Here is an 18,185-nt window from a genome sequence, read left to right on the forward strand (position 1 = left end):
CTTTCCTCGCTGGGATGGCAGGGGGTTTGGCAATCTGGAAGTCCTTGAACATGTCCTTTCCAGCCTTCGTCTCTCTATCTCCAAGGGGGTCCAAAGCTGTGAAGGCGCTGTTCTCCACCTTCGGAGGTGCCTCCTTAACAGGCGGCCGAGGAGGGGGGCGTGACGGACCATGCTGGTCACCCAGTGCAGGGAACATGCCAGGCTGGAAAGGATTGGTCGTGATGGGCTGACCCCAACCGGGAGCAGCTGGTGGAGGCTGGGCCCAGTTGAGGTGGGGCGGAGACAAAGGTGCGGCACTAAACTGAGGTGGCACCTGCGCACCCCAGGCTGTGGGTGGTATGGGTAGGCCACCAAAGGCAGATGGCTGTGGGTAGGCAGATGGATATGGGTAGGCGGACCTTGGCCCTGGAGCCGTCACTCCTGGCATAGTGAACATTGAAGGCGGTGCCATGGAGGCTCCCCACATGCCTGCAGCGGGGATACCTGGAGGACCCAACTGAAGATTCCCTGAATATAAAGAAAAATGGAATGGGAAAGTTTAAAGGGAATGGAACATAAAGACAAAACAACATTGTAACAGTCGGATAAGAAACAAAGTTCCCCTCCTGTGTATTACCCAGCGCAGCTATGGAGGACGGAGTGGAGTTCGCAGGTGAACTGTTGAAAAAGTCCCCCGAGGAAGACGACCCTTCAGAGTGAGCCGGAGCAGAAAATAGCTCTGCTCCAAACAGGTCACTTGCTGTGGACTATTCACAGAGAATAGAACATAAATATCATATACACACACACATAAGTATTGTTGCAACTCATCCAGTTTTATACATGACTCATAAATACTACAGTATGCCATTAACTGATGTGCATGCTTTGCCACTTACCAGTGCTTTTATCACTGAAGCGTGAACGTTAGAAAATAGATTTAGAGCAGAGAAGATAAACAGGTACAGTCCATTGTTCAGCAGCGCAGTCAAAAGTGTCATTTATTCGAGCCAGTTAGAGAAGCAAGTGACCACCAGTGCATGCATGAAGACAGAATGGATCAAACCCTTAAATGCAACTCTAAATTACAGGCCTTGCATCTCATCTTAACCGTCTTGTGGCATATCCCGTCAGACACCAGTGCATAACACCCAAACGCTGAGAAAGGGAGACGTTAGCAAACCAAGTATGCTCTGGGAAATGTGCATTAAACCCATGTTCAGGCATCACACATGCAACTCTACAATGCTTCATCTAGCTATGGAATTTCACCTTTGCGCTCCTTCGACCTCGTCCAGCCTTAGAGCTCTGCGGAGGCGGGCTTATGACAACTGAATCCTTGCTATGAGTCACTGGGGGTTGCGTTATGCCATTAGAGACAAGGGACGTTGTCAAAGGAGAGTCAAAAAACGGGTTTTTGGCTGTTCCAGATTCATTCCCATCCATCATGGTAATTGTGTTGCCCTGAGTTATTGTGCCGCCTAGTGGCCACTGTCCGTTACTGAGAGCGAGGATCATGGTCTTACTGGATAAGACATCTATCTGCTCACTGAGGTGTACGTGGTCTCCACTGTTCATATTTGTCTTACAAGCGTTGCCAGCAGTGCTGTTTAGGTGATTAGTGGCGTCGATTGAAATCAGTGAATTATCGGGTTCCGACCAAGCGGGCGAGTTAGAAAGGGGGTCATCTCTGAAAGGGTCACTGTCTGGGGTTGGAAAGTAGCCAAATGTCGAGGAAAAAGGATTCTCTGTCTGGGGAGATGCCCTATGGTCAGGGCCACAGGAAGTTACAAAGGAGTTTCCCTTTATGTAATTCTGATTGCTGTCAACTTCAGCGGAAAAGTCCAGCAAGAGAATATCATTAGAGTCCTGGTTAACGAGAGGGACAGTGGGAGAGAAACAAAAAAATAGAGTTAAGAGTCAGTTCTGCAGAAGGAGAAAAACACACCCGTTAACAAAATGAATCACATGGTGTGAAAAGATGTTTCAAAGCTGCTACCTGTAGAAGATTTAACTCAAAATATCACTGGCATATTAAATTCCATGGTAAAGCAAAGTCTAGAGTCCATATTCCAACTTGACAAATGAAGTTGGTACTAAATTCTTACTTGCCTTGGACAACAGCAAGTATGTTAACATGCTGCAGTCGGCAATAGCTCGTGGACTTAAGACCCAGCTAGTGAACTGGCCGAGCAACTGATGTAACACACTACTGGGATAAGACTGCAGATGTCAGCAAAGCCAATCAAAATGTCTCTTCCATAGATTCTACTTGTGGCAGCTTTAAAAGGGTTTGACAAACAATGAGATTGGTACACAACAGGCATGAACTCAATTCTTAAAAGATCATTTTTAAGTCTAAAACATACATTTATAAAAAGCTTTATACACTCCCTACAAATAAAATTGTGACCTTTTAAAAATTGAGTTCATACACATGGAATGATCTGGGAGGTGCTGATGTTATTCAGTGAAGCCATCGTTTTATAAATCAGATCTTAGAAACATTTTGTTTTACAAGAAGCAGTGTGCAGCAAACTATTATTTCAGATTTTTCATTAAATTACTATTAAAAAAAAATATGGATAAAAGTCTTCTACGATTAGCAAGAAGCCTAAAAAGTATAATGCTGTAAATACCCAGCTACACCTCATTGACTAAGCATACTTCCACTATGTTACCCAGATAAAGGGAACATTTTATGGCAGCACACTTACATTTGGAGACTGGATGTCTGGCGGGGTCGACATGGCGCCAAAAAGGTCAAGCTGCTCCACTGGCTGGATGTCAAAAAGAAACAGAAACATACTGTATTTACCCAGCGACTATAAATCAGTGGTGTGTCATTGAATGTAGAGAAAGACTTACTTGAGCAGCTTTTACTTCACCACCCGTACCTAGCAGGGCATCGCTCCCATTCTGAAAACAAGCACAAGGTTTAGGGACGAGAGTCAGAGAAAACACAAGCGCTTACCTCAACTACAGTGCTGCCATTTTCCCCCTGGAAACAGAGGCGGACTGTTAATGACTATACTTATTTTCATAATTCACTGAGGCACATGTTCATTTCAATGGAATGTCTCAGGATGTGATTCATAAACAGAACACAGAGAGGCAGTGTTGAAATTCAGGAGGCGCACAACAGTGTACACCTCACGTCCCAGATGACGACACCAAAACGCTTTTCTTTCAGGAAAATAAATGTTCTCAATGTCTAAATTCTGAACCCACCCCCACACACACACTTTTCCAGTTTAAAGTCAACTGCTTCTGAACCAGTTACCTTCTGTGAGGCCTCTGCCTCTTTCTTCCTCTGGCTGAAGATGACCTGGAAGAGATCTTTCAGATCAATGACCAGGGGCTCTGCCTGTAAGGGGACAGAGCGACATTGACATAGTTGCCCATTTGTCCCCGTTGTTTATGCGGTATTTGTGTGAGCCCGTTTATTTGCGAGTGGTACCTGTTGTGCCGTCTTGATGGCGAAGAACTGATGCTGCCCTTCTGCGCCGCACACGTATCCAAACGCCCTGTTATCCGTTACATCTCTGGCGATGAAGGAGATCTTACTCACCATATGTTCCTGTTCAATCACCTGAGTTATAAAAGGACAAAGGCTCTGTTAGCAGGCCAAACACAATCAAATAAACTCCTCAGTGTGACGTGACAGCAATGGGAGGAAATGGCAGAACTCACTCCTGATTTCTCATCAACGATCTTGATGCCCGAGATGGAAATGTTGACCCAGATCCTCTGTTTGTGTTTGCCTTGGGACCGAGCAGCTACTGCCATGCCCTGGTGTCAAATGAATAATGCATACTGTTCAGTCTTTTGTAAGTAAACAAAACACGACCTGTGATTTAAAACTAATAGAGTGCTTCAGGAATGAGCACTCTATTGAGCACTCCTGGTTCCCTCGCCTTAAAGTAAATGTTTTTTTTTGTTTAGGTTTGAATGTGGCGTAGTTCTTTTACAGCCTAACGTTTGCCACATAGCTTAATTTCTGCAATAATCCAAGGGAAAAATTTCATTCGCTTTTTGTCATGGGAACCAGCGCAATGCTTACTTTCAGGTCGGCCTATAAAAACAAGTCATCCCCGTAACACTATATCCGCAAAGGTTTGTGCACAGTGGCGCCCTCTGCAGTGACATGCAGATGATGTAAAAGTGTAACCACACAGATGACTTCGCAACTCTAAACCATCGGAGCTACCATCTTTAAAATGCCAGCCTCTTAATATTTTCAATGAACTATAAATATAGCAGGGCACAGTCCAACGGCCTATGTTGCACCTTAAGTTTCATCATGGAGTCCTGGGACATCTTGTCTCCTCTGGGCTCTTGGACATCATCGATGCCAATCAGCTTGGCCTTGTACCTCACGCCATCCCCTTGAAACCTGCCCAGCAGGTACTCATCAGTCTTCTCTGAGACTGTAAAAAAAAAAAAAAAGAAGAAAAATCAAGTAAATGATCATTTCTACAAGATGAGACCACAAAAATGTCCGTCTTGATCACAGCACGATCGTCACCTTTCTTCTTCTCTTTCTTGAATGGGACCTTGGATGCGGCTGTCGCAGGGGAGGTGGGGGGGGTGCTGGTCGAGGCTGTAGCTGGGGGTGAGACGCTGGGCTCGGCAGGGACGGCAGCGCTGTTCTCCACCTCTGCAGACATGGTGTGGAGCGAGCCTCACCGGACAAGTGGACAGTTCGGGGAGTAAAGCAGGCAGCAGCACCGTGTTCAGGGGCAGCGAGGTCAACCGAACAGATGACTCAACACACACACATGCTTTTCTTGTTATTCGTCTGGAGCAGAAAAAGTGAAGTGCGTGTGGCAAGAGAGACCTAAAAAAAAGGAGAAGGCGATAAAAAGTTAATACGCACTCTTTGTGAAACTGCAAACTAAATACTGGACTGTAAAGGGATACAACTAAAATACTTTGTCACCGCGGAAGAGGTTTTGCACGTAGCAGCTGAAAATGAGCTCTGCAGACCATAAACAATCAAATATGTTAACAATACACTAAACATTTACAACCGCAGGAACACCCTCGAGATGGAGAGGCATAGGAAGACATATGACCCGTAAAACATTAAGGACGAGAATCCAGAAAACACACACTTTAAACCTGCTTTACACATGCTGCGTCAGTTGTTCAGCCCTGTTAGAGTGAATTATCCAAAAGATAAAGCCGGTTCTCCTCACAGTCACCTCTTAACAAATAAGTTGTTCTCCTGCCTTCAAATTTGATATTTATCTCAGGAGGGTTTATCAGATGGACAGACTCTTAAAACGCCATCAAAAACCAGCATGCCGAGCCAACTACGGCTCGTCCTATTGCATGTGGTAAATAACATCATCATCGGTCTGTCTGCCAACACACCGGACAGTCACGAACACCTCTGCGCTTACTGTGCAGGAAACCCAAAGGCAATGTCACATGAGGCAGAAACATGTCAGTGGATTACAGCGGACAACTCAGCAGCTACCTGCATCTCCTCAACTAGGAACACACACTCTTGAGTCACCATCACTGAATGAATCAAACAACCGCGACAAAGGGGTCACAATCACAGCCAGACAATCTGTACAACCAATGCAAACACGGCCGTGTGTGGGACGTACATACCTTTAGGACCGGCACCAGAGGCTACACACCGAGGCTGCGAGTACTGTAGGACCGACCAAAGGTTGGAAGTGAGCAAAGGTTGAGCAATTACCCGCGGTTAATGTTACGCTAGCAGAGCACAAGATCTCGTGATGCCCAGCTAAGCAACTACGAACGGAAATAGGAGCCGTCGGAGTGATCGTTCACCCACAACGATGTCAGGCCCTCTTAAAATGTGTCATCGGAGTCAAATGAGCCTCAAAAAAGGGAACAATCCAAATCCAGTGTTCGTCTAAAGAGAGTAAGGATGCACAAAAACAGTGTCTCATCTAAAAGGTGACGATGAAATCAGGCAGGTGATCCGTCTGATTGATTAATCAGTTGGCACTTAATGATCTCATCCTGTATGCTCTCATTTCCTTTAGATAGATGGATAAAGTATCTATCCAACCTTCTGGTCATTGAGTGCCAACTGTTACATCTCTATGAAGCACATCAGACCATATCAGAGATTGACACAAGCATAGATTCTGTAAATGAAGACTTATTCGGAATAGTTGGATTTTCAATTGAGCATGTTTTCCTATTGAAGAATGCAGTTCGAATGAGGGTGTAGTCACACGAGCTGCTGTAGCCTACTGTGCAGCTGTAAAGCAATAAAACCTTCATTTCATCCACCAACACCAGTTTTTAAGTCAAGGAAACCAGCAGGCCACATGACCTCGTGCATTTGGTTCGTCCAGGTGACATTCAAATTGCTGCTACCGCACACAGACACACTATGCTGTTTTAGTTGCCGTGCGAGGAAGTGTAGAAAAACAAGACATATACGCCTAAACCTTGTTGATGCCATGGGCTGACGCTCCATTTACAAGAGTGTGACACATGATTGCACATGTCCAGTAAACAGCGGTGTCAGAGTCCCGCTAGCTGGAGGAAAGGCTAATAAAAATAAAAAGGTGCAATGTCAGCAGTTCACTGCAGATATGAGTTAAAGGATTACAGTTTAACAACTTACTTAAAATGCTACCAGATGAACGACGAGGAGAAGAGCTTCGTTTTACAGCGTCCACCAGTGTCACGACACAAATAACACATCAGCCACAGAACACAAGGGTCATTTCATATTCGTCAGCAGAATAACTGCAGTGCAAGGGCAGAAATGTCACAATCCTGGGCCGTCAGGAAACGTAAACTACTGCACATCTGGAGGAAATCAGGGAATGACTCAGTCTACAAGTGAATGAGATGGTGAAATACCACAGGCCCACTCAACACAAAGGCCATGCAAACATTTCCCTACCAAGTAGTCTTGCACTGACACTAGGCTGTGGATATACACGGACGAGAGGAGATAAAACATAAAAACAAACAACTCAAATGATACATTGTCTCAAGATTAAAAAGATACCAGCGGTGCAGCAAGAAGCGCGTGTTCTGGAATGAAAGGTTAAGGACAAAAGTGACTCAAATAGTTTGTTGTAATTGAGACAGGAAAGGAAATGAGTTCTTGAAAACATGGAATGAAGTTTTTACCTCCCGCAGAGAATGCAAGTTTGTTTTAGTCTGAAGAGCAACTCTCACCAACCCACAGCTAGTTATTATCGCTGCTTTCAAATGCGAACTCAAATACCGACCTGGCTTTAACACGACTACCTGTAATCCTTCGGTGGAATCTTAATTAACGCACGGATGAAAAACGTTACCAACGCGTGGACGGACGTACCTGTTTGAAAGCGCGCAGTAAGATGTTGATCTCCTGCTGTTGAAAACCGGGACTTTTGTTTCCCCGGGATGCCTCCGCGGCTCCAGCACAACCGAAGAAAAAAAAAAAAAAAAATGAGAAAAAGCCAAACACAGCTCTCGGAAAAACGAGCAGGAGTCAGATGTTTTCCGCTAAATGCCGTGGACAGAAAGGAGAGACTGCTGCAAACTCCCTGTTTAACCCTTCACGCGCTGACTGACAGGCATAACTCGCTGCAGACTTTAACGAGAAAGAGGGGGCGGTCTCTTCACGCGGAGGAGAATATCACCATCGCTCATTTAGCCCTGCACGGTGAAATGTTTCATCATGCAAAACTAAACTGCGTCCATATATGTTGTAAATAATACATATTTTGCAGAATAAAAACAGATCAAATGACTTAATGTGTGATGTGAAAGGGGTTGCTTTATGAGCCCACATCATTATCGACCGACGTGGCAGCTCTATGGAGCTTTGTAGCGTCTTTCAGCTCATTGTTTTGGTTTCGGGGCCTGCTGTAGTGCTCCTGTTTTGCTTCATTATCAGCGCTCTCATGGCTCAGCCACAGCAATCAGCTGGTTTCAACAAAACAGCCCTAAAACATCAACACAAAACATAGCAACCCTGAGTTGGTGGAGACCAATACAGATTTAGTTAGAAGTTAAGAGTGAACATTGGTGGCCATGAGTGCTGCTCCATCAAGTGTGCTCCATCAGCTTAAAGGCGCAGTGTGTAGGATTTGGCAGCTGAGGCGGTGAGGTTGCAGATTGCAACCAACTTAAAATTGCTACTGTGTGCAAAGCGTGTAAGAGAACTACTGTGGCCGATGCGAAAACATCTATAGTTTGGTTTGTCCATTCTGGGCTACTGTAGAAACATGGAGGACGGATCGGTATAGATATAAAAGTCTCATTCGAAAGTGACAGAAATACGACGATCAGGTGATTGTACACCAAAGACAACTTTCTTGTTCGTGTTTTGTTCCATTTTTGCCAATAGATCCCCCTAAATGCACACTGTTCTTTTAAAAGGTGATATGTTAATGTTGTCTTTACATCTTTTTTTCTGCTTCCCCCAAGTGGTCAAAAAATAAATGATTGGAGCTGTAATGTTCCAATATATTGACCTCCCAAATAAGTCCCTGCTCCCAAGCCTTTATTTAATGTCTAAAAACGGGCACGGCCACAAGCTTTTATTGTTTTTCAAAACAGCATATATTTCACTCTTGTTTGAGGTGAAATATGAAAGATATGATTTTCATTTGACAGGAAACGACAAAGGCTGAGATGAAGCAAGGATTCCTTGTTGCTCAACAGTTGTGTCAGACGTTCTTCCTCCGTCGACGAGGTGGATCCCCAGCATTGGACGACTTTCAAATTAAAAAGCACATTCCTATCATCTCAACAGTTTGTACACTCAGCCTGGTATGGTTAAATGTAGAAGGAGCGAGGGGAAAGAAGAGTCCAACCAAGAGAGCAAAGCTCCACTGTTGCTTACACAGCACATTTGTTGGAAGACCAGCAGGCACTACATTTCCTCTGCCATGCACTAGTGTTATTGCGATGACAGTCAACCGATGGCTGGAAATGGGTCATCAACTTCCTCAGTATAAATGTCTATTTTGCTTTTTCAATACCATACAGTGCTTCAGCCGTGTAATGACAGTTTTTATATTTACTCTTCTGAGCACTAAGAGTGCCAGTTGTGATATTCCCAGAAAGAAAATGCTCAAGTCGCACAGGAAGTGTTTTGTTCCATGTGTGCAGAAGCATTAATAGATGTTTGTTTGGGATAATTAAGTGAAGCACCAGGTTGTTAGTATAAGCAGGGACAGCCACCATTAAAAAGACAAAGAACTTCTTTAACAGATAAACAAAGACAGAAACAAATTATTGGGAAAGGAAATCAAACATCACATATCCTTCAACACTGAGATGTGCACTAAGATGACGTCAATGCGGATGTTTTGCTGATGTGTACTGGCAGGTTTCACTTCTGTAAAAAAATATTTTTTTCTAGAGAGCCATCAACTGACATGAATTTAATTTATATCAGACAATGTACCAATGACTGATGGTGACTGAGACACCAGATACCATTCCCGCAGCTGATGCTATGTGGTCTGTTTCTCTGCAGTGCAATGGAAGCTCAGCTGATGGCCTAACAGCACAGTTGGTTTGTGATAATGTTACAGTTGGCACTTGGCAGCAGTGTTGTAGTACTCAAGTACCACTTCTTGAAGGTCTCGTCTAGGAATCCATCTTGTCTCGGTCTCAGAGGACTCTATTTCAAGCATTGTCTGATTCATTTGTTAGCATCATTATTGTGATTGCGCATAGAAAACAGGAAAATCCCCACGCATAAAACATACCTCTTTTGAGACATGTCTCGTGGTGCACTCACACATACACACATATGACAATAAAAGAGGTGACTGAAGAGGAATCCTCATTTGTTTCCTGTGGGTGTTTTTATGGGAATGTGGATCTCTCAGATCAATTTGAGGAGTGACGAAAGTTTGCATGTGCCACATTTTACTGTCATGCAGTGGGACTCGCACTGGTCTGGTCCTGGTCTTGTCCCCGTCTCCATATACGCTGGTCTTGCTCAAGACTTGGTCTTGGTTTAGGTGGTCTTGACTACAACATGGCAGTATGCTATAGCGTTTATTGATTAAACATCAATGCTGGTGAATACTAATCCACAGCCCATGTTAGAGACACATGAGAGCTCTCATGATCATAACTATTGGCATGACCAAAGCTATTAGCATGGTCAACCAACCACCACATGTATACATTCAGATGTAACATATGCACCTGTAACTTCAGCCCAGATAGTCAAATGTAGTATTTATACTGTGTATTTATGTAGTTCTGACACCTGAAAAACTGCAAACAAAAACACATTATTTCACTTGGTGTTAAAGAGACGAAGAGAGAAATGACAGAGAAAGGGACAGAGGAAGGACGTGCTTCCTGCCTGTGTATCCTGTGTTCTGCTGACAGAGGCTGCTTTTTAGGAGATGAGCTCCTCAGAAGCCAGATGACTGACGAGCTGAGAGTCTGTTTTCCCCTGCAGCCACCAACCACTGGAATGATCTTTTTCATAACCTCTTATTCAACATTTAATACCAACAGACTCTTGTTTTGCAGAACGCATGCATCTGTAGTAATGTCGCTGCATGCATCTGGCATTTGCAATTTATATTGTGCTGATATGCCTTTTATATACACTACATTAATGCAGCAATATGCATACACTGTATATAATAAAATCCAGGATAGCAAACGTAACCTTTTCTCGTCAATGACGTGTCTCTCTGGCCCTGCATCACTGTCCGATGACGTTAGGAGGTTAGAATTACGGTTCCCTTTTCTTCTAAATGTGATTCATTGTTTGGATCGTGGCACACCCAATAACAACCACACACTTGCATACAGGAGGACATGTTGGATGCTACTTGTGCTCCTCATGTAAAACACTCTGGTGGGAAAAGGAAAAGTATGGGAGTTCGTTTTTTCCAGAAACAGACTACAGATGGCACAAGTCAGCACATACACATTCGAGGGTTTATTTTTGTGATAGAATGCTGACAGAGACGAACTAATGGGAAGTGTCCTTCCCTCAGTATATTACAGGAAGGCCACAATCCAAACATGCAGCATTTAGGGCGTGAATCCTGGAACCGGCTGCCACCGCAACCAGAACCTAAGATAGCCACTTATCTCCAGTCCATAATTGAGGTAGTCTTAGATTTTATCCTCTCTGTCCGACTCTGTTCTTTTAACTCCCGACTGCCTTCACTTCTCTTGAGCATTTCAGTCTAAAAATATAGCATAAATCAGTGCGGCAAGTGGCAATGTAGGAAGTAAACGTCATCATATTCTGCCGCACACGATGCCGACGTCTATGTCGTGTGTAAATTACAGTAAAGCCGGGCAATAGGCTGTTCCACAAGTGTTTCCACACAGTTTCAACCCCCCCCCCTCAAAAAAAAAAACAGGAAGTCTTTCTACTCAGGAGAAATATTGGCCAAGCACCTTACCTACCCTCTGGTTTCCTGAGAAAGCTGGGAGGAAACTGCCGAACGTCGTAAAAGTGGTGACCTCAGCACATATTTGTGCCTCTCCAGCGGGCCGTGACCACATAGCCCCCAGACTACCCCACGCTCTGCTAGCAGATACACGGAAAGACACGGGACAGGGCAGCCCCCAGATTGACTTTGGACACATCAGGGAATAGTCCGAGTGTGTTTATTTAAGTCAGCAGAAAGTACCTATCAGCATGCTGAATACTACAGAATTTAACATCAGTTTTACTGTCTCAGATGGATAAAAGCAGATGATTTGCTGCCAAACCTCTGTGTTCATGAATAATGATTCACCTGGTCGTGGATCATGAGCTAATTTGATCATAATCCTAATTAGTCCACTTTTAAATTCACTGCTGCTTTCATCCGTCTATTCTGACAACTGTTTTGTCATTGATGCACACTGCCCTCCCTCCTTTTGTAGTACTGCAGACTCAGCAGAAGCCACTCAGATCACATGACAGATCATTAGGTGCAACCGTCTAAAGCTTCCTGTGCATTGTGCAAGGCTTGTTTTGATATTATCTATTAAAGGAAACAGTGTTTGACTTGTCAGAGAAAGAAGTTAGTTTGGTATTTTGAATAAATCGGTATGGTCCCCGTGTTAGTGTGTTCCGTTGGCCTGTACATAATCATTATGTGAACACACCTGAAGACTAGGACACAACATCTGCTCAATGTAGCCATCTTGTGGGCAAAGAGTTGCACTTCAGAGACAGAATCGAATAACAGTTTAGCTGCAGCCCGTGTGATAGTTGTGCCATTCAGTTTCCCAATCTCAGATGACCTGCATGTACCATGGACGTTAGCCTCTTTCAATATTTGCTCTGCTTTCTGTGGACCTGCCTGAATGATTGCATCATCCTGGAAACATGGAAATTAACAAATGTTGACCCATTAGTACAAGAATTCTTAAAACACAAAAAAACTAAGTATAATACATTACCTTTGACCTTGTGTGTAAACGACAGTGTGTACTGGATGCACTACAAGAAAGGCCAGACTTGAAACAGCAGTATTACGAGTGTTTGTCAGCTTTGGTGCGCTGCCCCAACTGTTTCACCCAGTGCATGCTGGGATAGTTTCCAGCTTCCTGTACAGGACATTTACAAATGACCAAAAACATGTGAACACATTTACAATATTATGTACTGTATTGCAATGACGATGCTTCAATATTTGTTTTATACTTTCAAGTCTTACATCTTGTGGTTCTAAGAGAATGAATCAATCATTTTAAAATGATTAATAGTCAAAAAATATATCATTAACTGAACGAGATGGAATGCTAAAAATTAAAATAAAGATCCACAGACTGCTGCCATTTTAATTTATTCATTCAACGTCAATATGATTCCAAATCGGACACCAATTAACACTTAATTTGTTTTTAAGTAGTTTGATTAATTTGTTTAGTCTTTTTTTTTGCAGTAAATATCAAAACATGTTTTAACTGTTATCACAGCCAACTAAAAACTTAAATATATTTTGCCAAAAATATCTGTTATAGAGTTGTGCACATCTAGCTGAGTGAGAGTTTATTTGTTTTGTTGGCTTTTAGTCAATCATGGTGTATTTCAACCAATGGACAAAGGCATAAAAGAACAGTTAACAGTTAAAGTTTGGTGAGAAGAAATTAATAATCTTACGTATTATGTTTGTGGAGAGGCTTCGCTCACACAGTGAAGAACAACATATACTGACTGGATGAGTAAGATGTTTTAATTCAAACAAACACTTTAAACTTTGGTACATGGAGTTTCCGAGCACTGAATCAATAGCCTCACCTGAAATCCAAACTATTGACTTTGATGATGCCAACAACATGCTCCTTTTGCAGTTGAATAATCATTGACAGAGAGGCAGCTTAAAAGACTTCATCAGGACAGACACACAGCACCATTTGAGTCTTCAAAGGTTCATCATGAGGACCAACGCTGCTCTCCAGCTGGGCTTCTGTGGCCTGTGTCTCACTATGACGCTTCTTGGAAATGGAATGTATGTATTTTGCTTATTTCATTTACACAACAGCAAGGATCTTGTTTTTGTTCACTTACTAAGGATTTTGTGCTTCAAAGAAGTCGCATGACTTAATATGTGTATTTCAGGGGAGAGGTACTTTCTGATCCACCAGCAGTCAACTGTGTTTGGAGCCGCTGGTCAGAGTGGAGCTCTTGTGATAATTGCACAAATGTCAGGGTGAGTCCAGTAAAACTGTAGTCAGTGACTACAAAACTCAATATTCAACTTAATCCATTCACAGTACAGTACTGGCTAGAAAACAGAAACAACAGAAACCGACTCCAGCTTCTAGTGATATAGCCTGAGCTAAAGTTTAATAACTTAAGGAGCTTTAGCTAACAGGGAAACAAATATTGACTAACTTTAATCCTATTTCATGAAGATGAAAAATCTAAATTTTGACAATTTAGTAATTGAGAATGTAAAAAAAATGTAAATAAAGCAGCTAAATCCAATAAAAAAAGTGGTAACTTCCGTATATTTGATGTGGTTGAGCTACCTTCAAAACAAGTATTTTAATGTATTTAATTAAAGATGAATTTATTAAATTCAATTTTAGATTGTTTTTGTCAGGTCCATGACAATCGGCCTAAAAGTAAAAACATTTAGGTTTTTACAACCGCCATATCTGTTGCACAGTTTGGCACGGAGGCTTAACCGTATGAACCTATTTTCTCAGCTTCAATGTTTCTCTGCCTTTGATGCTCGACAAAGTGTGATTTCATTTGTGATCCTCAGAGGCGTTCTCGAAGTGTGGTCATGTTTGGCCAGTTTAGGGGTGCGGCCTGCAAAGGGTCACTGGGGGAGAGGGTGTCCTGTCGAACGGATGATCAATGCGAGCGACCGCCTCCCCCTTCATGCTCCGACTCAGAGTTCCTGTGCGAGTCAGGTACTTCAGCTTCTTCTGAGACTGCATCCACACTAATACGTTGAAAGGTGTTTTAGCACCGTTATAGAAATTATTTCCATCCATACTAACATGCCTGAAAAATAAATATCCCATGACTACGTCCTTCAATCAGAGGATCGGTGGTTCGATCCGCAGCTCCGACTCCGCTAGTCGCATGTCGATGTGTCCTTGAGCAAGACACTTAACCCCAAAATTGCTCCCGTAGCTGTGCCTACGGTGTATGAATGTGACAGAATCTGAATTGTAAGTCTCTTTGGATAAAAGCGTCTGCTAAATGACTGTAATGTAAGATGGCTGGAAGTCCCCGTCGTACTGGAGAACATTTGTGCTTTTGTTCGTTTACAGTTTCTTTGTGAACTTCACAATAGCTGTGCAAAAAGAAAATAAGCATTGAAAAGAAAAGGAAAGTCCTCTGTGTTGTGTCCATCGCTTTCCTCAAAGACGCAAACCATGACTTCAAATGTTCGCTTCGTAGGGTTGATGACGCCGCTGGACACGGCGCTCCAATAACCGCTTGCTTCCTCCGCATTTTGGCAGTAGTAGCATTATAAAACGCAGAATTGAACTTCACAATAGCTGCTCGTATACCGATAACAAGGTCAGCAACGCCTGCAATCCGTTATGCATGTTGAATTAACCACTAGTAGTCGATCAGTAATCAAGGCTGTTGTTGTTTGTTTGTTTTTTAAAGTCCCCGTTTCTGCCCGTCCACACTAAAATGCAAAGGTTTTCAAACTACCACCTCCGTTTTGGGGGTATTAAAATGCGAACGTAGTCGTGTGGATGTAGCCTTAGTCACCTACAGTACCTCTCTGTTCATTCGAGCCTCATCAGCTTCGCTCCCGTCTGTACGCAGGTTCTTGCATCACAAAGAGATTACATTGCAACGGGGACTATGACTGCGAGGATGGATCAGATGAGGACTGTGATCCTCTTCGTAGACCATGTGGTTCGGATATCCTGGATAACAATGAACAAGGCAGGACAGCAGGATACGGGTGAGTGAGAGTTATTGAAGAGTCAGTTGGGATCAAAGAGTCAATATATGAAATGGAGGCTTTGTCACAGTGGAGTGCACTGACTGATCAGGACTGCACATTAGCCCATTCATTGGGTCCATATCTGTGACAAATATTACCAGCACAAAATGATCTGTTTTGTACTTGAATAATAGTATGAATAATACTTTGACATTTTGGGAATTGCGCTGAGTCACTCTGTTGCCAAGTTAGATGAGAACATCAACACCTGAACGGCTGAAAAAATTAAGCTATAGAGTCAGGGGACAATTAGCATAGATTAGCTTAGCATAAAGACTGGAGGCAGGGAAAACAGCTGCCTGCCCCCCCCCCCCCCCCCCCCCCCTAAATCAATTGCATTATGTCTTAAAAGCGGTCTCTGTCTCTTTGCACTAGAATCAACATCTTGGGTTCAGATCCTCGAATGAACCCCTTCAACAATGATTTCTTCAATGGGAGGTGCACGCGATTGAGGAATCCATACACTTCCAAGACTGACAGGCTTCCCTGGAATGTTGGTGTGCTCAACTATCAGGTCAGCTGAAGCCATTCATGAATTGTATCCCGAGGATGCCTTCACTATGTGTGTGTGCATCTGTGTGCGTGTAGAATGATGATGAGCATACGGTACGTCGGTGAGGATGCAGAAAATTCCGTCTTCTCTTAATGCTCTCCATCTTTCCAGACTCTCGTGGAAGAAACCACCTCTAGAGAAATATATGAAGACACACACAGCTTCGTGGCAGAAATGCTGAAAGAGATGAGTGTTAAAGTTGAAGCCGGACTTTCCTTCAAATTCGGCAAAAGTGAGCCTTCCATGGCTAAGACGTCCGACGATTCTTTAACGATAAATGCAAACGTTGATTACGAGAAGTCAACAATGATTAAGAAGGTCTCAGAGTACTCCACCATTAAGGTAAAGAACAACAACATGGTGTTCTTCTCAAATAAACCCGGACCATCTGAATCTGTACTTACTAATTCTCTCCTGCACACTCAGAACAAGAGCTTCATGCGGGTGAAGGGCACAGTACAGCTGAGCATCTACAGGATGCGCTCTCGTGAACTCAAAACGGCCGATGAATTCCTGGAGCACGTCAAATCTTTGCCTCTGCAATATGAGAAGGGGATTTATTTTGCTTTCCTGGAGGACTACGGAACTCACTACACCAGAAACGGGAAGACCGGCGGCGAATATGAGTTGGTCTATGTTCTCGACCAGGCCACCATCAAGGAGAAAAGTATGCCCCGGTCTCTTTTCACACTACTTGCTCTGAAGTTGCTCTCATCTTCTGTACCGAATGATTCTTGCAGATCTGACGGAGAGAATGGTTCAAGAATGCGTCAAAATCGGAATCACAGCAGAGTTTGCAGTCTCGGTTGAGGCCAACGCGAAGCTTGACAAATGTGATAAAGTGACAAACAAAGATGAAGGTTTGCTTTCCCTGTTATCATACGATAAGTTACTCATTTTTCATGCATATTCCTACGAAAGCCAGCAACACGTGTCAATTTCCGCTCGTTGCATGCCTTCCGTCTTTTCAAACTTCCGTTTTCACAGGAAAGTTAGGTTTAGGCAACAAAACTACTTAGTCAGGTTTAGGAAAACATCGTCGTTTGGGTTCAAATAACCTCGGAAGTGCCGTTACTGAAGTATGCAAAAACAATAACGTTGACTTCTTGATTCACACGGGGAATGAACAAAGATCCATCTTTGTTCGTTGGATCTATCCAGCTCCCTTCTCGCTGGCTCCATGGTGCTTTAGCGGCCGAACTACTTCTTCGTTCATGATTACCTGCATAGCATACAAAGTTATTTCGTGGGATATCTATGATTTACGGCACATTATTTTCCGTGGGTTCAGCGATGAAAGCTGGATGAGACCAGCCTGAAATATGGAAGATTACATTGAGATAGACTTGCAAAAATCCAATCCAAACCTCTTACACCAAACCTTATCAGTACATTGTGCACAGATCCTGAGATAAGTAGGAATAAGGTTTACAGTAATGTACCAAGTGCGTGAAGTCACTAAACGTTTTCCCCTGTTGCTGCACAGATAGTATTCACGGGAAAGCAGCGGTGGACGAGGTGATGACATCAGTCAAAGGAGGTACGCTGGAAAGTGCTGTTGCTATGCGGGCTAAATTGAATAAGGACGGAGTGATGGACATCGCCACGTATCAGAACTGGGCCCGGACCATCGCCGACAACCCTGCGCTGCTCCACAGTGAGGTAGCTATGACAGATGGATATGATGACAATGTTTGTGGAGATTGCAAGTGAAATGGTGCACTGTTTGTTTTGGGTTTGTTTTGACAGCCGGAGCCCATCTATATGTTAGTTCCATTGGAAATGCCAGACGCTAACTCCAGGATATCCAACCTGAAGCAGGCCACTGCAGACTACGTGGCAGAGTATAACGTGTGCAAGTGTAAGCCTTGTCAAAACGGAGCCACTCTTGCTCTGCTGGATGGCAATTGTATGTGCTTGTGCCCTCACCTGTATGAAGGCTTGGCCTGCCAGAATAACAAGGCCGATAAAGCTAAAAACCCAGGTAAGAGTAAACAGATACATCAAAACCTGGAGTATCCAAACATACCAACAAGGACATTCTGATTACTTTAGCTCATTTTTGAAAATGTTTTGCAGCCGGTACAATACCTACTGTCAGTCAGGAAGGTAACTGGTCCTGCTGGTCTAGCTGGTCCAGCTGTAGCGGAGCGAAACGCACCAGGAGACGCAGCTGCAACACAGATGGGCTCGTGGGAGCTGATTGCAGAGGAGACCCCAACAGTGAAGAACACTGCTGA

The 18,185-nt window shown here is 43.5% G+C and overlaps 2 protein-coding genes across 8 annotated transcripts in view; one reads left to right on the forward strand and one right to left on the reverse strand.

Annotated features, from left to right (window-relative positions):
- The window catches only part of dab2 (DAB adaptor protein 2), an 8,527-nt gene extending 995 nt beyond the window's left edge, over positions 1–7,532 (reverse strand). For 2 of the 7 annotated variants that reach the window (XM_079289279.1, XM_079289274.1), the window contains exons 1-11: positions 7,310–7,532; positions 4,508–4,819; positions 4,270–4,409; positions 3,673–3,771; positions 3,440–3,571; positions 3,263–3,346; positions 2,848–2,898; positions 2,697–2,759; positions 1,252–1,848; positions 617–746; positions 1–507 (exon numbers count right to left, since the gene is read on the reverse strand). The exon at positions 1–507 is cut by the window's left edge and continues 141 nt beyond it. In XM_079289279.1, the coding sequence (XP_079145405.1) occupies positions 1–507; positions 617–746; positions 1,252–1,848; positions 2,697–2,759; positions 2,848–2,898; positions 3,263–3,346; positions 3,440–3,571; positions 3,673–3,771; positions 4,270–4,409; positions 4,508–4,649 (1,945 nt within the window). In that variant the 5' untranslated portion in view covers positions 4,650–4,819; positions 7,310–7,532. Of the gene's footprint in view, positions 508–616; positions 747–1,251; positions 1,849–2,696; positions 2,760–2,847; positions 2,899–3,262; positions 3,347–3,439; positions 3,572–3,672; positions 3,772–4,269; positions 4,410–4,507; positions 4,820–4,921; positions 4,961–5,604; positions 5,715–6,601; positions 6,679–7,119; positions 7,220–7,309 lie in introns of those variants that run through there. The other 5 variants (XM_079289276.1, XM_079289278.1, XM_079289275.1 and 2 more) reach the window with 5 other exon arrangements.
- Positions 7,533–13,344: 5,812 nt separating this feature from the next.
- Positions 13,345–18,185, forward strand: c9 (complement component 9; the record flags this gene model as incomplete). The annotated part of the gene is made up of 11 exons (XM_079290209.1): positions 13,345–13,418; positions 13,529–13,619; positions 14,181–14,331; positions 15,209–15,350; positions 15,768–15,906; positions 16,057–16,287; positions 16,372–16,612; positions 16,686–16,805; positions 17,432–17,607; positions 17,695–17,929; positions 18,025–18,185. The coding sequence occupies 11 exons, from the start codon at positions 13,345–13,347 to the stop codon at positions 18,183–18,185; spliced, it is 1,761 nt and encodes a 586-aa protein (XP_079146335.1).

This window comes from Melanostigma gelatinosum, assembly GCF_949748355.1.
Source record: "Melanostigma gelatinosum genome assembly, chromosome: 18".
In the NCBI taxonomy this organism is placed as follows: domain Eukaryota; kingdom Metazoa; phylum Chordata; class Actinopteri; order Perciformes; family Zoarcidae; genus Melanostigma; species Melanostigma gelatinosum.